General features: G+C 47.4%; 1 protein-coding gene across 15 annotated transcripts in view; it reads left to right on the top strand.

The window, feature by feature from the left end:
* rdgA (retinal degeneration A) overlaps positions 1 to 24,201 on the top strand; it is a 699,236-nt gene that overhangs the window by 572,266 nt on the left and 102,769 nt on the right. For all 15 annotated transcript variants that reach the window (XM_069331304.1, XM_069331300.1, XM_069331301.1 and 12 more), the window contains one exon: positions 12,444 to 12,647. In XM_069331304.1, coding sequence (XP_069187405.1) covers positions 12,444 to 12,647 — 204 coding nt within the window. The remainder of the gene's footprint in view (positions 1 to 12,443; positions 12,648 to 24,201) is intronic.

Genomic DNA, 24,201 nt, shown 5'->3' with positions numbered 1-24,201 from the left:
GTCGTGTTACAGTGACGCTACAGGCACTGAAGACATTAGACAAGCACTGGCTACAGCCTAACCATGAAGTAGTCAATGCTTGAACAAGCAAAACACGCCACTGTGCATATTCTGCACGCTCACCCTGCTAGAGACTTGATTAAACATTAATGATACACACACGCGCGCGCACACACACACACACACACACACACACACACACACACACACACACACACACACACACACAACACACACACACACACACACACACACACACACCAAAGAGCCAAAGATGCGGGACCAAAGAGCCAGAGCTCAACCCCCGCAAGCACAATTAGGTGAGTACACACACACACACACACACACACACACACACACACACACACACACACACACACACACACACACACACACACACACACATACTCACACACACACACACACACACACACACACACATACTCACATACTCACACACACACACACACACACACACACACACACACACACACACACACACACACACACACACACACACACACACACACACGTGGATACGGATACGTGGAGAGCCAAACTATTGGAGGTGGTGACAAGCAACTTTTTAACGCAGCATGTCGGAGAACCCACAAGGATGAGAGGCAATGACGAACCAGCGAGACTCGACCTAGTCTTCACTCTGAACGACTCCGACATAAGAGAAATCGGTTTTGAGGACCCAGTAGGAATGAGCGACCACAGTGTACTGGTGTTTGAGTACTTGATTGAAGAAGGGTTATTGAACTCGAGGAGGGATACCGAAACCAAAAGGTTAGCATACCGAAAGGGAAACTATGAGGGGATAAGAAAATTCCTAACAGATATAGCATGGGAAACAGAGCTCAGGGGAAAGACGGCCCAAGATATGATGGATTACATCACGCAGAAGTGCAAGGACGCAGCAAACAAGTTTGTCCCAGTCCAAAAGGAAAACAGAGAAATGAAGATGAGAAACCCATGGTTTAATCAAAGATGTAGGCTAGCTAAGCAGCAAAGTAAAAGGGCATGGAGAAACTATAGGAATAACAGGACACTGGAGAGCAGAGAAAGATACCAGAATGCCAGGAATGAATATGTCAGGATGAGAAGAGAGGCAGAAAGACAATACGAAAATGACATCGCAAGCAAGGCAAAGACTCAGCCTAAATTGTTGCATAGCCACATTAGGAGAAAAACAACAGTAAAGGAACAGGTTATGAGATTAAGGATAGGGGCGGAAGGATTCACTACAAATGACAAGGAAGTGTGTGAGGAATTGAATAAGAAATTCCAGGAGGTCTTCACCTTAGAACAAGGAGAAATTCCAGAGGTAAGTGAGGGAATAGCTAACCAGGAACCACTGGAAGAGTTTGAGATTACCAGTGGGGAAGTAAGGAAGTGTTTACTAGAGTTGGACGTGACGAAGGCTATAGGCCCAGATGGAATCTCCCCTTGGGTTCTAAAGGAAGGAGCAAGAGAACTGAGCCTACCACTCTCCATAGTGTATAACAAATCACTGGCAACAGGGGAACTGCCAGATATTTGGAAAGCAGCTAACGTAGTCCCGATATACAAGAAAGGGGATAGACAGGAGGCACTGAACTACAGGCCAGTGTCCCTAACCTGCATACCATGCAAGCTGATGGAGAAGATTGTGCGAAAAAAACTAGTGGAGCATCTGGAGCGAAGGAACTTTGTAACACAGCATCAACATGGGTTCAGGGATGGCAGGTCCTGCCTCACAGGGTTACTTGAATTCTACGACCAGGCAACAAAAATAAGGCAAGAAAGAGAAGGGTGGGCAGACTGCATATTTTTGGATTGTCAGAAAGCCTTTGATACAGTGCCACACAAGAGGCTAGTGCGAAAGTTGGAGATGCAGGCTGGAGTGAGAGGGAAGGTACTCCGGTGGATAGAGGAATACCTAAGCAACAGGAGACAACGAGTCTGTGTGAGGGGTGAGGTCTCAGATTGGCGAGACGTCACAAGTGGAGTCCCGCAGGGGTCAGTCCTTGGACCTATACTGTTTCTGGTATATGTAAATGATCTCCCAGAGGGTATAGATTCGTTCCTCTCAATGTTTGCCGACGATGCAAAAATTATGAGGAGGATTGAAACAGAGGATGATAGTAGGAGGCTACAAGATGACCTGGATAGACTGAGTGAATGGTCCAACAAATGGCTGTTGAGGTTCAACCCGAGTAAATGCAAAGTAATGAAACTAGGCAGTGGAAACAGGAGGCCAGGCACAGGATACAGAATAGGAGATGAAGTACTTAATGAAACAGACAGAGAGAAAGATCTAGGAGTTGATATCACACCAAACCTGTCTCCTGAAGCCCACATAAAGAGAATAACGTCTGCGGCATATGCGAGGCTGGCTAACATCAGAACGGCGTTCAGGAACCTGTGTAAGGAATCATTCAGAATCTTGTACACCACATATGTAAGACCAATCCTGGAGTATGCGGCCCCAGCATGGAGCCCGTACCTTGTCAAGCACAAGACGAAGCTGGAAAAAGTCCAAAGGTATGCTACTAGACTAGTCCCAGAACTAAGAGGCATGAGTTATGAGGAAAGGCTGCGGGAAATGCACCTCACGACACTGGAAGACAGAAGAGTAAGGGGGGACATGATCACAACCTACAAAATCCTCAGGGGAATCGACCGGGTAAACAAGGATGAACTTTTCAACACTGGTGGGACGCGAACAAGGGGACACAGGTGGAAGCTGAGTACCCAAATGAGCCACAGAGACGTTAGAAAGAACTTTTTCAGTGTCAGAGTAGTTAGCAAATGGAATGCATTAGGAAGTGATGTGGTGGAGGCTGACTCCATTCACAGTTTCAAATGTAGATATGATAGAGCCCAATAGGCTCAGGAATCTGTACACCAGTTGATTGACGGTTGAGAGGCGGGACCAAAGAGCCAGAGCTCAACCCCCGCAAGCACAATTAGGTGAGTACAATTAGGTGAGTACACACACACACACACACACACACACACAGACTTGTCTAACAACAGAACTGCCATAACTTAAACTGTATTGTTATAATTGTCATAAGTCCCGTAGCTTGTCTCTCATAATACCACCAGGTCCTACAACACTCTACAATGGTTGGCACTCCTTCTCTGATTGGTTGGCACTCCATCCCTGATTGGCACTCCGTCCTTGATTAAGGCGCTCCATCCTTGATTGGGCTGTCTATCGCTGATTGTCTATGCTCTCTATCCCTGATTGTTTAGGTACTCCTTCCCTGATTGTGTAGGCTCGCCATACCTGATTGTGTAGGCTCGCCATACCTGATTGTGTAGGCTCGCCATACCTGATTGTGTAGGCTCGTTATCCCTGATTGTGTAGGCTCGTTATCCCTGATTGTGTAGGCTCGCCATACCTGATTGTGTAGGCTCGCCATACCTGATTGTGTAGTCTCGCCATACCTGATTATGTAGGCTCGCCATACCTGATTGTGTAGGCTCGTTATCCCTGATTGTGTAGACTAGCCATCCCTGAGTGTGTAGGCTCGCCATACCTGATTGTGTAGGTTCACCATCCCAGATTGTGTAGGCTCGCCATACCTGATTGTGTAGGCTCGCCATACCTGATTGTGTAGGCTCGCCATACCTGATTGTGTAGGCTCGCCATACCTGATTATGTAGGCTCGCCATACCTGATTGTGTAGGCTCGCCATACCTGATTATGTAGGCTCGCCATACCTGATTGTGTACGCGCAATCCGTGCGTACAATACGTGCGTATTGCGCGGATAAAGGGCGCAAGAAAAACGATTTGTATCTTTTTAAAAGAGTAGAGCAGGAATAGAGCCGTGACGTATATATATGTGTTGCTTCAATATTTATTTATTTAGGGGTAACTTAATGTTTATATTTACATACAAGATCGATGTTTATTGGTAAACCAGAACTAGTTGTTTTGTGTACCCTGGGAGCACCTTAACTCCTGAAGCTGTTGACACTGGTTAGGCTTGAGTGGGTGGAAGTGCGTGCACACACACACACACACACACACACACACATACACACACACACACTCACACACACATACACACACACACACACACACACACACTAAGGAGACACCAACCCTTCACCACCACCCCTACAGCACGACTATCGTACAGCGATAGGGAAATGGGACAGGAGTCATTGCTGTAAACAACCGATGGCTAGAAAGGCGGGATCCAAGAGTCAATGCGCCATCCTGAAAGCACAAATAGGTGAGTACACAAACACACACACACACACACACACACACACACACACACACACACACGTAATTGGGGGGAATTGCCCAATTGCTGGAAGACGGCAAATGTCATACCGATTTTCAAGAAAGGTGATATGGAGGAGGCACTTAACTATAGACCTGTATCACTGACAAGCATCCCCTGTAAAATACTTGAAAAAATAATTAGGCTAAGACTGGTTGCACACCTAGATAACATTATGTTTGTAAACAAACATCAACATGGGTTCTGGAAAGGGAAATCTTGGCTAACAAACCTTTTGCAATTCAATGATAAAATAACTAGGATATAGCAGGACAGAGAAGGTTGGGCAAAATGCATATTTCTGGACTGCCAAAAAGCCTTTGATACAGTACCGCACATGAGACTGCTGTTCAAGCTCGAGAGGCAGGCGGGGGTGGAAGGAAAGGCCCTAGCGTGGGTATGGAACTACCTAACAGGAAGGAGCCAGAGAGTAACGGTAAGGGGCGAGGAGTCGGACTGGCGAACAGTAGCTAGTGGAGTACCTCAAGGATAGGTGCTGGGACCAATTCTATTTCTAATATACGTTAACGATATGTTTACAGGAGTGGAATCATACATGTCAATGTTCGTGGATGACGCAAAGTTGATGAGAAGAGTTGTGACAGATGAGGATTGTAGGATCCTCCAAGAGAACTTGAACAGGTTGCAGAGATGGTCAGAGAAATCGCTATTGGAGTTCAACACGAGCAAATGTAAAGTTATGGAAAAGGAACTAGGTGATAGGAGACCAAAGGGACAGTACACAATGCAGGGGAACAGCCTACCTGTGACGACGCGAGAAAGAGACCTGGGCGTGGACGCAACACCTAATCTAACTCCTGAGGCACATATAAATAGGATAACGACAGCAGCGTACTCTACACTGGCAAAAGTTAGAACATTATTCAGAAACCTAAGTGAGGAGGCATTTAGGGCGCTTTACACTTCTCTCTTCTCACTTCTTACGCTCACGCTTCTTACGTGAGGCCAGTCTTAGAGTATGCCGCACCATCATGGAGCCCCCACCTGAAGAAACACATTAGGAAACTGGAAAAGGTTTAGAAGTTTGTAACGAGACTCGTCCCAGCGTTACGAGGGATGAGGTATGAAGAGCGCCTGAAGGAACTGTGCCTTACGACACTAGAAACAAGGAGGGAGCGGGAGGCATATGATTGGAACGTATAAAATACTCAGGGGGAGATGGGACGAAAAGAGGTGGGAGGGAGATAGGAATAGGATTGAGGGGGAATTGGGAGGATGTTACGGAGGAGGAGAAAGGAGGAGACGAGTTAGAAAAAAGGGGTAAAAGGGGAGAAGAGGAAAGAAGATTGGAGTGGTTTAAGAGACGGGGAGAGGGAAGAGATATAGCAGGTAAGAATGGGAATGAGAATTTAACAGAGAGAGCAGAGGAGGAGAGAGAATGTACCCCCCCTCCCCACCTAGTGCATGTATATAAGTATACATAATAACACATACACTATAAAAGTAGGACACCACCTCTCGCTAGAATGAGGACACAAAGCCTCGCTGTGTAAAGGCCAAAAAAAAAAAAAAGCACTAGAGGGGATTTTGTAAGTCCCCACAAAAGCAGGTTTATATTCTTTTGTCCTACCACCCCCCTCTTCCATATATATATATATATATGGAAACAAAAGTACAATGCCACACTGGCCAATATGGGACAAAAAACATCGGAAAAGCACTGAATGCAGCACTTGCGTCTGCAGACGCAGGAAGAAGTTATTACGAACAAGACGCTCATATTTAGCACATGTTTGCTTGCTCAAGCGAGTATTCTATCACTTAAATATCACTTAAGTGTCACTCATACAAATGGGGCTCCGTTCCCACATATCCGGTAATCTGTTCACACTTCCGGAATGGTTAAAAAAAGGTATCGTATATATCAAAAACTAAATATTTTGTTTGAAACGAAATTCGAAAAGCTTTTTCTTTAATGTATTCTCGTAATGGTTTCATGATAGCAGCTGACAGAGTCGTAAGGCTTGTGTGCTTGGTTCCTGGATGGGTGGTGGCTGTCTGTCTGTCTGTCTGTCTGTCTGTCTGTCTGTCTGTCTGTCTGTCTGTCTGTCTGTCTGTCTGTCTGTCTGTCTGTGTCTGTCTGTCTGTCTGTGTATGACTGTCTGTCTGTCTGTGTCTGTCTGTGTCTGTCTCTTTCTCTCTCTCTCTCTCTCTCTCTCTCTCTCTCTCTCTCTCTCTCTCTCTCTCTCTCTCTCTCTCTCTCTCTCTCTCTCTCTCTCTCTCTCTCTCTCTCTCTCTCTCTCTCTCTCTCTCTCTCTCTCTCTCTCTCTCTCTCTCTCTCTCTCTCTCTCTCTCTCTCTCTCTCTCTCTCTCTCTTTCTCTCTCTCTCTCTCTCTCTCTCTCTCTCTCTCTCTCTCTCTCTCTCTCTCTCTCTCTCTCTCTCTCTCTCTCTTTCTCTCTCTCTCTCTCTCTCTCTCTCTCTCTCTCTCTCTCTCTCTCTCTCTCTCTCTCTCTCTCTCTCTCTTTCTCTCTCTCTCTCTCTCTCTCTCTCTCTCTCTCTCTCTCTCTCTCTCTCTCTCTCTCTCTCTTTCTCTCTCTCTTTCTCTACCACAAAAAAGTAACCACAATGTTGATGACCTGGACGGTGTTGATGACCTGGACGGCATTGATGACCTGGACGGCATTGATGACGATTAAGAGTGCCACAGCAACCATCAATAACGGGTCACAATGGGACAGTCTAAGTCAAGAGAAATTGGCAGTTGTGTGAGCAGTGGAACGGAACACAGGCTTGTTGAAGTGGTTAATGTGACGTTAATAGAAAGGGGGAGAGGAGAGAGAGAGAGAGAGAGGGGGAGGAGAGAGAGAGAGAGAGAGAGAGAGAGAGAGAGAGAGAGAGAGAGAGAGAGAGAGAGAGAGAGAGAGAGAGAGAGAGAGAAGGGGGGCAAGAGGGTTCATGGTGTTTGACATGCTTAAGATGAGGAGATTGAGGGACTTGACTGGTGTCAAGCTTCTCTGTCTTACCTGCCTCCTTCCCTCTCTCTCTCTCTTCCTCTTCCTCCTTCCCTCTCTCTCTCTCTCTCTCTCCCTCCTTCCCTCTCTCTCTCTCCCTCCTTCCCTCTCTCTTCCTCTGCCTGGCCGCCTATACGAGGTACATATGCTATTCAACAGTGCAGATGAAACTATGAGAGGAAGTTCATGAGTTAAACATAAAAGGATTTTTATTGAGAAGTGACTTTTGACTCTCTCTCTCTCTCTCTCTCTCTCTCTCTCTCTCTCTCTCTCTCTCTCTCTCTCTCTCTCTCTCTCTCTCTCTCTCTCTCTCCCCCTCCCTCCCTCCCTCCCTCCCTCCCTGTCTTTGAACTACATAAACAATATAAATATTGGCTTAATTTTATGTTTTCTTAACCAAAAAAAAAACTCATTTTTTTCCGTGTACATCGCATATCTATACCAATTTATTTCGGACGAATGTTGCTCTCTGGTGGGCTTGTTTTTTTTTTTGCTTTGTTTATTGTTTTGATTTCTCGGTTCAGTTCTTCGTGTGTGTGTGTGTGTGTGTGTGTGTGTGTGTGTGTGTGTAGTCAGACGTGAAGATACAATATACAATATTAAACGGGTCGACTTTTGCAGATTGATTTTGGTAGAACAATATGTGTGGGGGTGATGGGGGGGGGAGGAGGGAAAGAGGGGAGGGGAGGAGGGAAAGGGGGAGGGTTAGGGGGTGAAGGTTGGAGGAGCAGTGATGGGAAAGAGTGAGTGGGGGGGGGGGGGGGTCAGATGAGAGTCACTGAGGAGCAGGATGGAGTAGGGGTGTCAGCTGAGTGGACAGCGCGCAGGACTCGTAATTCTGTGACCCGGGTTCGATTCCCGGATAAATGGGGCAAAGTTTCTTTCGCCATGAATGCTCCTGTTACCAAGCAGTAAATAGGTACCTGGGAGTTACACAGCTGCTACGGGCTGCCTCCTGTGTGTGTGGAGGGGGGGGGAGTTAGTACTTATTAACAGTTGATTGACAGTTGAGAGGCGGGCCGAAAGAGCAAAGCTCAACCCCAGCAAGCACAACTAGGTGAATACACACACACACCCACACACACACACACACACACACACACACACCCACACACACACACACATACACACACACACACACACACACACACACACACACACACACACACACACAAGCCAAGAAAAACACTTGGAGCCCGTTGACACAAGCAGTAAACAAGAAGCAGAAGAAGAAGAAAAAGTTGCTCCTCACAATCCTCTTGTGTTTGCTCGTTTGGTCCCAAACAAACACTCGTGCACAGAACCTCCCAATACAGTTATGCAAACAAACACAAGGATAAAAAAACACGCCTGTGAACATGAACTCTTGACCACTCGCCCACTGCACAAACACCACCGACAACTCGGACCTCCGCTTGAAACAATTAACAAACAAAAAAATTTCAACCCATCCTAAATTTGTTGTTTTCAAGATGAAAATTTCGTAACTGGATAAACTTTTTTTTTTCCCCGGGAAACAAGTCAGTTATTTTGGGTTCCTGTCTTTTTTTTTTTTTTTGGTGGTGGTTAAATGAGCTACAGATGAAAAGGTAATTAAGTGGTTTGTGGATGTGGTTTGTGGGTTGTGGTTTGATGGTTAGGTTAGGTTCGGGTTGTGGTCTCGTATCAAGTATCACCGTAATTTCTCACTCATTAGGATGACGCACCAGGTGATTGATGGTTAACTGGTAATTACTAATCGGGTCGTGACGTGTAGGACAAATACTCGGACATATAGGACACTATATGTCCGAGTATTACGGACATATAGTGGATATATAGTACTCGGACACTATATGTCCGAGTACTATAGGATACTCGGACATATAATACCTTTATATTGTAGGACAATATACAAATGTAGGATCTCGGATGTAAGTTCGAATCCTCGTCACGGCCCTTGTGGATTTGTACAGTCACCGATGAATGATACAGTTAGCGGTGGAATGTAAATGCAATCAGTGGTAAAGGATAGATACAGTCGTAAGGGAGGAATACAATAGCTATTGAATGATACAATAACTGTTGAAGTGTACAAATGTTGGTGAAGGGTAGATACAATCACTGGTGGCTACAATCATCGTAAAGGATACAATCACCTAGGATTGTATCCTCTACGAGTTATTGTATCCATCGAATACAATGCTATAATACAAGGATTCACACTGATTGGTGGTGATGGGTCGACTCTGGGGCGGGGATTAGTAACGGCATAACAGCATTGGTCGTTAGGTAACAGCATTGGTCTTGAGGTAACAGCATTGGGCGTGAGATAACAGCATTGGTCGTGAGGTAACAGCATTGGTCGTGAGATAACAGCATTGGTCGTGAGGTAACAGCATTGGTCGTGAGATAACAGCATTGGTCGTGAGGGAACAGCATTGGGCGTTAGATAACAGCATTGGTCGTGAGGTAACAGCATTGGTCGTGAGATAACAGCATTGGTCGTGAGGGAACAGCATTGGGCGTTAGATAACAGCATTGGTCGTGAGATAACAGCATTGGTCGTGAGGTAACAGCATTGGTCGTGAGGTAACAGCATTGGTCGTGAGGTAACAGCATTGGTCGTGAGGTAACAGCATTGGTCGTGAGGTAACAGCATTGGTCGTGAGGTAACAGCATTGGGCGTTAGATAACAGCATTGGTCGTGAGATAACAGCATTGGTCGTGAGGTAACAGCATTGGGCGTTAGATAACAGCATTGGTCGTGAGATAACAGCATTGGTCGTGAGATAACAGCATTGGTCGTTAGGTAACAGCATTGGTCATGAGGTAACAGCATTGGTCGTGAGGTAACAGCATTGGTCGTGAGGTAACAGCATTGGTCGTGAGGTAACAGCATTGGTCGTGAGGTAACAGCATTGGTCGTTAGATAACAGCATTGGGCGTTAGGTAACAGCATTGGTCGTGAGATAACAGCATTGGTCGTGAGATAACAGCATTGGTCGTGAGATAACAGCATTGGTCGTGAGATAACAGCATTGGTCGTGAGATAACAGCATCATGAGGTAATGACATTGATAGTTTTGAAGTGATAACATTTCATTAGCCTTGACATTCCTTTTTTAAGTTAATATATAATAGAATGTAAACAATATTTATCATTTATCATGAAATTTTCAGTAAAATAGGATAATAATTGTAACAGATGTACTGGGATGATAATGAATGATGATACTGAGGGTAATTATCATTCATGGTTGATAATGAGCCATAGCAATATTGAGAAGAAATACCTTTAATATCTGACTAAAAATGTATTAAAATGAATTAAAAGCTTGTAACTGCACGACAGAGATAGACAGAGATAAGAAATTCGTGTTGGTGATAGGTGTATATGAGAGTACATTGCTGCCCAGTTTCAGGGGTGACATGGTTGCATTAGAGTGCATTGTTGGCCAGTTTCAGGGGTGACATGGTTGCATTAGAGTGCATTGTTGTCCAGTTTCAGGGGTGACATGGTTGCATTAGAGTGCATTGTTGCCCAGTTTCAGGGGTGACATGGTTGCATTAGAGTGCATTGCTGCCCAGTTTCAGGGGTGACATGGTTGCATTAGAGTGCATTGTTGTCCAGTTTCAGGGGTGACATGGTTGCATTAGAGTGCATTGTTGCCCAGTTTCAGGGGTGACATGGTTGCATTAGAGTGCATTGTTGCCCAGTTTCAGGGGTGACATGGTTGCATTAGAGTGCATTGTTGCCCAGTTTCAGGGGTGACATGGTTGCATTGTTGGCCAGTTTCAGGGGTGACATGGTTGCATTAGAGTGCATTGTTGGCCAGTTTCAGGGGTGACATGGTTGCACTAGAGAGTGCATGCATTGTTGCAGAGTGCACGGTGACACCACGGTTGCAGATACACTCTGGGATACTGTCATTTAGCTCTGCACGGGTCGCTAGCAAATGTAATCTGACTTTGTGTTCGATGTGCAGGTGATGGCCGCCAGGGGTCCAGTGGTCAGAGGAATTTGATGGCGTGGCAGGAGTGGGGGTGTTGTCAGTGGGGGGTGTGGGGGGTGTTGTCAGTGGGGGGTGTTGTCAGTGGGAGTGTTGTCAGTGGGGGGTGTGGGGGGTGTTGTCAGTGGGGGGTGTGGGGGGTGTTGTCAGTGGGGGGTGTTGTCAGTGGGGGGTGTTGTCAGTGGGGGGTGTTGTCAGTGGGAGTGTTGTCAGTGGGAGTGTTGTCAGTGGGGGGTGTTGTCAGTGGGGGGTGTTGTCAGTGGGAGTGTTGTCAGTGGGGGGTGTTGTCAGTGGGGGGTGTTGTCAGTGGGAGTGTTGTCAGTGGGGGGTGTTGTCAGTGGGAGTGTTGTCAGTGGGGGGTGTGGGGGGGTGTTGTCAGTGGGGGGTGTGGGGGGGTGTTGTCAGTGGGGGGTGTTGTCAGTGGGGGTGTTGTCAGTGGGGGTGTTGTCAGTGGGGGTGTTGTCAGTGGGAGTGTTGTCAGTGGGGGGTGTGGGGGGTGTTGTCAGTGGGGGGTGTTGTCAGTGGGGGTGTTGTCAGTGGGGGTGTTGTCAGTGGGAGTGTTGTCAGTGGGGGGGGTGTTGTCAGTGGGAGTGTTGTCAGTGGGGGGGTGTTTCAGGGGTGGAAGTGTTGCTTGCTCTGACAACTTGAAGGGCTGTTAAAGTGTCATATGAACTCCCTCTTCTGGTCACAGGATAGGAGATAAAGTGTGTTCTATCCACTCTGAAACTCTGCAGTCCTGTTGGGACGCAGAGCCTGGTCCCCTCCGGATTGGACCTTTAGGGAATCGAACCGAGTTTGTAAACTTGGTAGAAGGCCAAGCGAATATTTGTTTATATATTACATCATTATGACCGCAATTTAGATTAATCAACATATTGTATGTTGTAATCATCATCATCAAACACATCCCCAGAAATCAAGAAATCATCAAATCCACAAGGGCCGTGACGAGGATTCGAACCTGCGTCCGGGAGCATCCCAGACACTGCCTTAATCGACTGAGCTACGACAGGGTTAAAACGTTGAGAAATCATCACTTACCACCATCCCTAACCACCACTACCACCCCCCCACCACAACCACCAGCAACCACTGCATTAGCATACAATTCACAACACCAAAGTTATAATTGCTGTTACCCAACCGTTACCACAACACCTCTCCCTCTCTCTCTCCCCTCCGTGCAGAAGTCGGGGGCCCGGATGAAGTGTTCCGCCTGTAAGATCATCGCCCACACGGGTTGCATCGCGGCGCTGGTGGAGCGGGTCAAGTTCCCCTGCAAGCCCACTTTCCGCGACGTCGGTCCGCGCCAGTACAGGGAGCAGACGGCGACGCACCATCACTGGGTCCACAGACGAAGCCAGAAGGGCAAATGCAAGCAATGTGGCAAGGTAAGTCTGCTTTCTTCTTCTTGAGGTAACGTCACTTGAGACGATAAGGGGCTATTAAGCAAGTGTAACTGTATATATATATATATATATATATATATATATATATATATATATATATATATATATGACAGTGTCAAACCACGGAGGAAAATTGAAACAGGAATTTCCTTAAGTACTTTCGTTTATTAATACATCTTAAGGAGTGACGCCCTCTGAAGATGTATTAATATACGAAAGTACTTAAGGAAATTCCTGTTTCAATTTTTCTCCGTGGTCTGACACTGTCATATATATGTGTATATATATATATATATATATATATATATATATATATATATATATATATATATATATATATATATATATATATATATATTGCATTCATCTTAGGGTGGAATATATTAATTTCTTCGTGATTTACACACACACACGTATGTACATATTCCATATCTCTCCAGAGCCGCCCTAAGCAATTCTGAGTGATGGAATAGTTCAGACCAGGTCTAATTGGCTCGTGTGGAGAAGGGGGGGGGATACAGTAATTAAAGCAGCTGGTACAGGCCAAGCCTGTGTAGCATGCCGAGATGTTGGCCATTAGGTGCGGGGCAGGGATTGTAGGTGATTGTTGCAAGTGTTAGGTGGCTTTTAAGGTTCATAGGTGGCTGGTAGGGATTCTAGGTGGTTGGTAGGGGCTGTAGGTGGCTGGTCGGAGTTACTGTTTATATAATGTTCAAGAGGTGGATAGTAACATTAGGTAAAGGGAAAAGAATTGCTTTTTCTTTGTCAGGGGCGTTTCAGCACGGGCCTCGAGTCTCTAGCTGGCCTGCTAAGTGTTGACTCATTTCAGTCCTTGGCGGTAACTGATAACATAAAGGTAGGCCAGGTCCCAGATCTACACAGTAAAATAACAACGTACTGGAGTGAACGATATGGAAGAAAATGCAGGATTGAACCAGTGAAGAGCAGGGGTGCCATAGGCACAATCAGAGAACACTGTATAAACATCAGAGGTCCACGGTTGTTCAACGTCCTCCCAGCGAGCATAAGAAATATTGCCGGAACAACCGTGGACATCTTCAAGAGGAAACTAGATTGTTTTCTAAGAAAAGTGTCGGACCAACCGGGCTGTGGTGGGTATGTGGTCCTGCGGGCCGCTCCAAGCAACAGCCTGGTGGACCAAACTCTCACAAGTCAGGCCTGGTCTCGGGCCGGGCTTGGGAAGCAGAAGAACTCCCAGAACCCCATCAACCAGGTAACTGGGGTCGGTCCTGGAGGGCAATGAGTGTAAATCTTCACGAGATACACGAGGTCTTTGTTACACTCACGCCTTCCATTCTCTCTGGTCTTTGCTATACAGGATCTTCGCTACGGAAGATCTGAACCCGTGCCGTGAGACTGCATGAGGTCCTTGCTGCACGTGGTCCTTACTGCACCTGGTCCTCACTGCACGCGAATTGCCAATTGAGGATCTTCACTATATACCCAATCCTCACTTGGGCGTAGCCTGGTGAAGCCCCGTGTCCTCTACAGCACGGTGTCCAGAAGAGGCGAGGGAGGATATCCAAGACAATTAGTGTTAACTACCAACTGAATATGTATTGCAAGGCCAATGCAATATCTTTTATTGGCATCAGGGTTACGTTCTATTAGCAGATATGACATGTATGCATGGGATGGAATATATCTTAAGGCGGGGTGGCAGCCTGCGTTAGTGTAGTGGAAGCCATTTATTAAGGGGGTGGCAGCCTGCGTTAGTGTAGTGGAAGCCATTTATTAAGGGGGTGGCAGCCTGCGTTAGTGTAGTGGAAGCCATTTATTAAGGGGGTGGCAGCCTGCGTTAGTGTAGTGGAAGCCATTTATTAAGGGGGTGGCAGCCTGTGTTAGTGGAGTAGTGAAGCCATTTCTCAGGGGGTGGCAGCCTTGTACATGGTCTGGTTTTGTACTGGCTGGAAGATCAAAACACTAGTTTTACCCACAACAATTTTACCATCACTAAGGCAGCCTGATAGTCTCCATCAAGCTGCTTCAGTAATGGTAAACTTTTGTGGGCAAAACTACTTTAATTTTAAGGTTATAGAAAGATAATTGCTAAGACGGTAGCGGAGACGATGACAGACACAACACAACACAACACTGAAGGTATATTTCAAATAGAGTAGCGTTGTAAATAATTGAGAGGAGTTAAGCGCACTTGTTCTGCACAGAAACCACAGATATCGTTTCAGAAACATGCATGAATGTAGATAAATCGGAACTATTAGGAGAAGACAACATTTTTGGGGATACATGTTATTTTACAGTGATAATACAGATTTTACGAGGGTGGAGAGTAGCAATGTATATCATACAGATTTAAAATATACAGTCAGTCAGTCAGGTAATGCAAACTGAGCCAAACTTCGACTGTGGACGAACGTGGTTGTTATTGTTGAGTTGACGTAGGGTCAGCTGTGACCCCTGGAACGCTGTCTCAAGGATTTGTGATAACCCTGTCATGACCCCTTGACCGCTGTCTCAAGGCTCTGTGATGACCCCGTCGTGACCACTGGACCGCTGTCTCAAGGCTCTGGGATGACCTCGTCGTGACCCCTGGACCGCTGTTTCAAGACTCTGTGATGACCCCGTCGTGACCACTGGACCGCTGTCTCAAGGCTCTGTGATGACCCCGTCGTGACCCCTGGACCGCTGTTTCAAGACTCTGTGATGACCCCGTCGTGACCCCTGAACCGCTGTCTCAAGGCTCTGTGATGACCCCGTCGTGACCCCCTGGACCGCTGTCTCAAGGGTCTGTGATGACCCCGTCGTGACCCCTGGACCGCTGTCTCAAGGCTCTGTGATGACCCCGTCGTGACCCCTGAACCGCTGTCTCAAGGCTCTGTGATGACCCCGTCGTGACCCCTGAACCGCTGTCTCAAGACTCTGTGATGACCCCGTCGTGACCCCTGAACCGCTGTCTCAAGGCTCTGTGATGACCCCGTCGTGACCCCTGGACCGCTGTCTCAAGACTCTGTGATGACCCCGTCGTGACCCCTGAACCGCTGTCTCAAGGCTCTGTGATGACCCCGTCGTGACCCCCTGGACCGCTGTCTCAAGACTCTGTGATGACCCCGTCGTGACCCCTGAACTGCTGTCTCAAGACGGTGATGGCTCCGCCCGCCGCCAGTCACTCAAGGCTGAGATCAACAGCGGGATACAGTTGACCAACTAACGGAGTGCAGAGGGGGGACGTCCTAAGAAAAAGTTAACATCACAGGCCCAAAATATCTTCAACAAGACGGGATAACGATTGGTAGCTCAAACAGCATAGTTAGCACGTGATAGGAAGAAGCAGAGCGATGCCTCCCACCACCATAAGACGACACCAATAGAGTACATTCAACTCTGCACCTCTGGAGGAAAATTGAATCGGGGAGCCAGCAGATAGAGAGAGACAAAGCTTCTTAACAAGAAAGTTTGGAAAAGCTTAGGGGAGTAGGCGATTCTCACCAGAGACAGGTTGACCGGGCTTTTTTTGATCAAGAAATGCTTCAGTAAGATGATGGTGCTTTACCTGGTCTCGTAGAGGTGACATTGTAGACAAGGTAGACATTTTGGCCGGCAATAGGAGCAGGTCTATTGTCTGCGCCTCTGTTAAGGAGTATGATGTTGGCAAGGCGGTCGAAGTAAGGGATTACTAAATAGATTCTCAAGTTAGCAGTTGATATAATTAGGAGAGAATGAAGAGTTCCTCTCGCATAATGACGTTCTCCCGAGGTTGTGACGGTGATGAGTAGTTAACCAGTGCATTTGGGGTTAAATTGCCGAATTGAAAAGACAATGTTTTGATGGTATAAATCCATTCATCAACAACGGGGGATTCGTTCATTCATTCATTGGCAAGAACTCCATTTTCTAAAACGAGGGACTAACTATCCTAACCTAACCCATCCTAATCCAGGGGGGAGGGGGTGACTTAAGCAGCCTCGTTGCTTGAAGTAGTTCGTAAGACTTCAGGCTCCTATAGGCTAGAACTGGGTGTAAACATCAGCACTAGGAGGGGAACACGGAACATGATGGAGACGGGGAACATGATGGAGACGGGGAACATGACGGAGACGGGGAACATGATGGAGACGGGGAACATGACGGAGACGGGGAACATGATGGAGACGGGGAACATGATGGAGACGGGGAACATGATGGAGACGGGGAACATGACGGAGACGGGGAACATGACGGAGACGGGGAACATGATGGAGACGGGGAACATGATGGAGACGGGGAACATGACGGAGACGGGGAACATGATGGAGACGGGGAACATGACGGAGACGGGGAACATGACGGAGACGGGGAACATGACGGAGCAAAACACAAAAATGAATAAAAAATGCCTATAGGAGAGAAGCGGAAGCTGCGAACCTGACACAAGACAAACTATTTGGCAACTGCAGATGGATTCCTAGGCTCTATTACACAAAGTGTGAGTGAGAAATAAGTGAGAAATAAGTGAGAGCACTTGTGAGAGAGAAAGTTAATCTAGCGCCATTTGCCAGGACTTGAACGTAGACTCAAGTTACGAGGTGAAAACTTTGACATGTAGGCGAAACAGATATACGAGGTGTGGGAGTGGGGATGTGTGTGGAGGAGGAGGAGCAGGACCTCAAGTGTAACACTCAGACGGAGGAGGACCTCACTGAAACTTGTCGTGTACTGGTGGCTGAGAAGCAATGGAAAGTGTGTAAATAAAGTAGAGTATGGGACTCGTGTAAAGTAGAGTATGGGACTCGTGTAAAGTAGAGTATGGGACTCGTGTAAAGTAGAGTATGGGACTCGTGTAAAGTAGAGTATGGGACTCGTGTAAAGTAGAGTATGGGACTCGTGTAAAGTAGAGTATGGGACTCGTGTAAATTAGAGTATGGGACTCGTGTCATTTCGTACACAAGACTGTTCGTCAACGTGACTCTAGATCAATCTACACTTACCCCTTCCTAATCATACCCAAAACAACCCATCTCAAGGTTAACCCCCTACTCATCCCAGCTAATGCATCTTAACCTAATAATATATGCAGGCGAGGAGTCACAATAACGTGGCTGAAGTATGTTGACCAGACCACACACTAGAAGGTGAAGAGATGACGACGTTTCGGTCCGTCCTGGACCATTCTCAAGTCGATCTCTCACAATCGACTTGAGAATGGTCCAGGACGGACCGAAACGTCGTCGTCGTCCCTTCACCTTCTAGTGTGTGGTCTGGTCAACTAAGAACATATACGTGTTTAATAAGCAGAAAACGAGCTTAGTGGAATGATCTTGTGTTGAGTTTGATGCCCATACTCAGGTATATAGGTCTCCAGACCTTGACAATGAGGGAGACAGACCCCGTCTGTTGCCACCGTCAAATTGGGTTTGTTGAACCTGTCTATAGACCTATGTACGGCTTAACTCCTTCTGTCCAACTGCTTCATACCTTAACCACTTGACTGACGAAAATACATTCCACATTGAGGAACTGAAATCATAACTTATAATTATGTGATTGTTATGGTCTGGTATCGGGAGAATTAATTATAATTAATCTCATATATCAGGTAATTAGTTTTTGTTTTAAATTGAGCTGTTGAATTAACTTTTACCAGTACATTTTGTTTTAGGTAATTAAAATGTTCAACATGGGATGTTCTCTGTGTCGTTGGTGGTGCTTAGCCTTTGTTTACACTCAACTCCGTCAATCACGCGTCAAACCTAATTACGCAAAATTGATTAGTAGTCCCTTGCCAAGCAATGGAATTACTAAGCGCATGATGCTGATAATCCGATAAATGAATCCGGATTTACAGCAATGATGCTATTGATAAATTACTGAGAGTTTCCTCCGACCATTTGTTGCTTATTTTGGATTCCCTTCTAACGAGCTGTGCCTCGATAATAGGTCAATTCATCGTTAATGACTTCGTTAATTGTCAACTGTTTGGGGCACTCGGTTTCTAAACGACGGCCGGGGGGGGGGTGGGGGTGGGGGGGGGGGGGTGGGGGGGGTGGGGGGGGGGTGGTTGGGTTGGCTTCTGGCCGGTATTTTCCAGATCTAATTTGTTCTGTTTTGTTTTTCCTCTCGGAAACAACCAATGGAAATTATGTTTTTTGTAATGGGAAAAGGAATGGGAGAGAGGGGGGGTTTTGGGAGGAGGGGAAAGGGGAGGGGGGGTTTTGGGAGAGGGGAGAGAGGGGGGTTTTGGGAGGAGGGGAAAGGGGAGGGGGGGTTTTGGGAGAGGGGAGAGAGGGGGGGTTTTGGGGGGGATGAGGATAGAGTTTTAGGGTAGGAAACTGTGTGGAGGGAGTTTTCAGGTGGGAGAAGAGGAGGGGATTTTAGGGAGTGAGGATAATGGTGTGATCGATCATTAGAAAATTTAGGAGGGAGTTTTGGGAATGCTTGGGAACAAGTTATGTAGATGAAGGTGTTTTAGGGAAGAAGGAAGGTGTTTTAGGGAAGAAGGAAGGTGTTTTAGGGAAGAAGGAAGGTGTTTTAGAGAAGAAGGAAGGTGTTTTAGAGAAGAAGGAAGGTGTTTTAGAGAAGAAGGAAGGTGTTTTAGGGAAGAAGGAAGGTGTTTTAGGGAAGAAGGAAGGTGTTTTAGAGAAGAAGGAAGGTGTTTTAGGGAAGAAGGAAGGTGTTTTAGAGAAGAAGGAAGGTGTTTTAGGGAAGAAGGAAGGTGTTTTAGAGAAGAAGGAAGGTGTTTTAGAGAAGAAGGAAGGTGTTTTAGGGAAGAAGGAAGGTGTTTTAGAGAAGAAGGAAGGTGTTTTAGGGAAGAAGGAAGGTGTTTTAGGGAAGAAGGAAGGTGTTTTAGAGAAGAAGGAAGGTGTTTTAGGGAAGAAGGAAGGTGTTTTAGAGAAGAAGGAAGGTGTTTTAGGGAAGAAGGAAGGTGTTTTAGAGAAGAAGGAAGGTGTTTTAGAGAAGAAGGAAGGTGTTTTAGGGAAGAAGGAAGGTGTTTTAGGGAAGAAGGAAGGTGTTTTAGAGAAGAAGGAAGGTGTTTTAGGGAAGAAGGAAGGTGTTTTAGAGAAGAAGGAAGGTGTTTTAGGGAAGAAGGAAGGTGTTTTAGGGAAGAAGGAAGGTGTTTTAGAGAAGAAGGAAGGTGTTTTAGGGAAGAAGGAAGGTGTTTTAGAGAAGAAGGAAGGTGTTTTAGGGAAGAAGGAAGGTGTTTTAGAGAAGAAGGAAGGTGTTTTAGGGAAGAAGGAAGGTGTTTTAGGGAAGAAGGAAGGTGTTTTAGAGAAGAAGGAAGGTGTTTTAGGGAAGAAGGAAGGTGTTTTAGAGAAGAAGGAAGGTGTTTTAGGGAAGAAGGAAGGTGTTTTAGAGAAGAAGGAAGGTGTTTTAGGGAAGAAGGAAGGTGTTTTAGGGAAGAAGGAAGGTGTTTTAGAGAAGAAGGAAGGTGTTTTAGGGAAGAAGGAAGGTGTTTTAGAGAAGAAGGAAGGTGTTTTAGGGAAGAAGGAAGGTGTTTTAGGGAAGAAGGAAGGTGTTTTAGAGAAGAAGGAAGGTGTTTTAGGGAAGAAGGAAGGTGTTTTAGAGAAGAAGGAAGGTGTTTTAGGGAAGAAGGAAGGTGTTTTAGAGAAGAAGGAAGGTGTTTTAGGGAAGAAGGAAGGTGTTTTAGGGAAGAAGGAAGGTGTTTTAGAGAAGAAGGAAGGTGTTTTAGGGAAGAAGGAAGGTGTTTTAGAGAAGAAGGAAGGTGTTTTAGGGAAGAAGGAAGGTGTTTTAGAGAAGAAGGAAGGTGTTTTAGGGAAGAAGGAAGGTGTTTTAGAGAAGAAGGAAGGTGTTTTAGGGAAGAAGGAAGGTGTTTTAGGGAAGAAGGAAGGTGTTTTTGGGAAGAAGGAAGGTGTTTTAGGACCGAAGGAAGGTGTCTTAGGACCGAAGGAAGGTGTCTTAGGACCGAAGGAAGGTGTTTTAGGACCGAAGGAAGGTGTCTTAGGACCGAAGAAAGGTGTCTTTGGACCGAAGGAAGGTGTCTTAGGACCGAAGGAAGGTGTCTTAGGACCGAAGAAAGGTGTCTTAGGACCGAAGGAAGGTGTCTTAGGACCGAAGGAAGGTGTTTTAGGACCGAAGAAAGGTGTCTTAGGACCGAAGGAAGGTGTCTTAGGACCGAAGGAAGGTGTCTTAGGACCGAAGAAAGGTGTCTTTGGACCGAAGGAAGGTGTCTTAGGACCGAAGGAAGGTGTCTTAGGACCGAAGGAAGGTGTCTTAGGACCGAAGGAAGGTGTCTTAGGACCGAAGGAAGGTGTCTTAGGACCGAGGGAAGGTGTCTTAGGACCGAGGGAAGGTGTCTTAGAACCAAAGGAAGGTGTCTTAGGACCGAGGGAAGGTGTCTTAGGACCGAGGGAAGGTGTCTTAGAACCAAAGGAAGGTGTTTTAGGACCGAAGGAAGGTGTCTTAGGAATGAATGAGAAAAATTGGAGGTGGATGAGAGGTGTGAAACAGAATAAGAAAGGGAAATAAGTACTGAGAGCCGGGAGGAGGAAGAAGAAGAAGAGGTGAAAATAATCCGAAATAAGCGAGGACTGACTCAGTTGGGGGGGGTGGGGTGGGGGGTGGGGGGGTGGAGTGGGGGGGGGCTGGGAAATGAAAGGCATCTGGGAAGGTGAGTGAATGTGAGTGAGTGTGAGTGAGTGAGGGGCCATCAGTCACCACCACTACTGTGTCTCAGTAGGGGGGTCGTCCTCCCTCCCCTCCCCTTCCCCTCTTTCCTCTCCCCCTCCGTTACCTCTCTGTCCCCCTCTCCCATCCCTCTTTCCCTCCCTTTCCGTGGTATATAGTCGCTGTTAGGCTCTCACTGTCAAGTTGTTAGTTGTCACGAGTTGGAGATGATGGGAAGGGGGTGTTCAGTAAGGGTGGGGGGCCAGGTTGGGGGGGTGTGAATGGGGTGGGCAGGTAGGGGGGGGGTGAAGGGTGGGGGGGGGGCCAGGTAAGGGAGCTTGTTAGTGGGGCGCGTCATTGTGTACCTTTTTCTCCCTTTGAGTTTCCGTCTTCATCTTGTGTGAGGGGCCATACGGGCCCCTTCACTTTGCCCCCCCACCCTTCTGCCTCTTCTCCAACATCCACCCCCCCTATTCCTCGCCACGCCGCTACCTCCAGCCCCCATCTTCTCTTCCCCCCCCCCCACTCCTATTCCCTCTGCTCCAGACCCCTCCCTACTCCCCCCATTCTTCAAGACCTTCATCACACAGATTTAATTTCTCTCTGGGATTTAATAGCCGTCTCCGGATTTTCACAAGATAATTAATTCTCATGTCTTAGACGCCCGGCCATAAGCGAGTGATGGGCTGGCGGGTACTGGAAGGGGCGGGTGATGGGCTGGCGGGTACTGGAAGGGGCGGGTGATGGGCTGGCGGGTACTGGAAGGGGCGGGTGATGGGCTGGCGGGTACTGGAAGGGACGGGTGATGGGCTGGCGGGTACTGGAAGGGGCGGGTGATGGGCTGGCGGGTACTGGAAGGGGCGGGTGATGGGCTGGCGGGTACTGGAAGGGTTGGATGATGGGCTGGCGGGTACTGGAAGGGGCGGGTGATGGGCTGGCGGGTACTGGAAGGGGCGGGTGATGGGCTGGCGGGTACTGGAAGGGACGGGTGATGGGCTGGCGGGTACAGGAAGGGTTGGATGATGGGCTGGCGGTGGTGTCGCCACCGCCGCCAGCGACGACCACTGCCACCTAGCGGCTGTGAGTGACACCACCGCCAGCGACGACCACTGCCATCTAGCGGCTGTGAGCGACACCACCGCCAGCGACGACCACTGCCATCTAGCGGCTATGAGCGACACCACCGTCTCCAGTCTTCCCAGAGGTCAATTACATTACAGAACTTGAGGACTTGCAGTTCTTTTCCGTGTTGGTCATAAACCGGGAATTTGTGGAGGCAGGATGAAGTTATTTTTACTGCTGGCGCTTATTAGCAAAGTATATTTTGAAACTGTCTTGAGTTCCCTTTGTCGACTTGAGGAATTGGAGGTTCATTGACTTTTCCATCTCTATTTTCGTCTTTCAATTATATCTTGCTGTCTCCGTTTTTCTTCATAACCTCCTTCCTCTTAAAGGCCTTTGTTTCTTACGTCCACCTTATGTGTTACGTCTTTATTTTGTTCTTGTTTATCTATTTTCGTTTCTCCAAAGTTACTCGCTTATCTGTTTGTCAATTTTGTCTATCTAGTTCTTCACACATTGTACACCTCTGGCCCCCCTCTCTCTCCGCACTAACTACCCCAGACCGCACCAAACTATAATAGACCGCAGCAGACCGCAACAGACCAGCCCAGACCGCAGCAGACCAGCCCAGACCGCATCAGACCGCAGCAGACCAGCCCAGACCGCACCAGACCAGCCCAGACCGCACCAGACCAGCCCAGACCAGCCCAGACCGCACCAGACCAGCCCAGACCGCACCAGACCAGCCCAGACTAGCCCAGACCGCACCAGACTACACCAGACCGCACCAGACCAGCCCAGACCGCACCAGACCAGCCCAGACCAGCCCAGACCGCACCAGACCAGCCCAGACCGCACCAGACCAGCCCAGACCAGCCCAGACCGCACCAGACCACACCAGACCGCACCAGACCAGCCCAGACCGCACCAGACCGCAGCATCAATCACATCCGCTACCTCCAAAATTGCAACAGTTCGAAGACCCTTCAAGCGTATACTGTTTCGTGCGTAATATTGTCCTGCTCACTTGATGCATCGGATCACAAACCTTACGAGACTGAAGAGAGAGAGAGAGGAGAGAGAGAGAGAGAGAGAGAGAGAGAGAGAGAGAGAGAGAGAGAGAGAGAGAGAGAGATAGAGAGAGAGAGAGAGAGAGAGAGAGAGAGAGAGAGAAGAGGAGAGAATGAGAGGGAGAGAATTATTCAGGTATGTAAATCCAAGATAGTCTGTCATCAATCATTTATATCCTAAGTATCACTCATCACTGTGTCGCAGCTCCGTCAGTATACAGAGAACTGTTTCCTCACTCCCCCCAAGCCCCCCCCGGGTCGTCCCATTGTTCCAAGCCCCGAGGTGTTCCAGAACTGTTCCATCAGTGCTTGCCAAGTCCTGGAATGCTTCATGACTCCTCGTTAAACCTAACCTTAGTTGAAATTAATCCTTTCTTCTAAGATGACGAGACTGTGAGAGAGAGAGAGAGAGAGAGAGAGAGAGAGAGAGAGAGAGAGATCACCATAACATAAACGGCTGGAGGTCTGATCGAGGACCGGGCCGCGGGGACACTAAAGCCCCGAAATCATCTCAAGATAACCATCTCAAGATAGCATTGCCTCTCGTACATAACCCGGGTAAAGTGACCCCCGGGTATAATGACCCCGGGTATAACGACAGTCAGCGTCAACAACCGTTGGGCGTGACCTACACAACCCCCCCCCCCCCCCACCCCACTCCTCCTTACGAAACCTCTACATCTCTCCTCAGTCATGGCGGCTTTGTTTACACTTATTATACAGTTTACGAGATTTTAAACTTCACAACCCGAGGTTATTAGTGTTCTTAACAACCCCCCCCCCCTAGTGCTTCGAAACTCAGAAGACTGTTTTAATATATTTCC

Source organism: Procambarus clarkii, chromosome 25, assembly GCF_040958095.1.
Source record: "Procambarus clarkii isolate CNS0578487 chromosome 25, FALCON_Pclarkii_2.0, whole genome shotgun sequence".
Taxonomy (NCBI): domain Eukaryota; kingdom Metazoa; phylum Arthropoda; class Malacostraca; order Decapoda; family Cambaridae; genus Procambarus; species Procambarus clarkii.
This window is presented reverse-complemented; position numbering and strand designations above follow the sequence as displayed.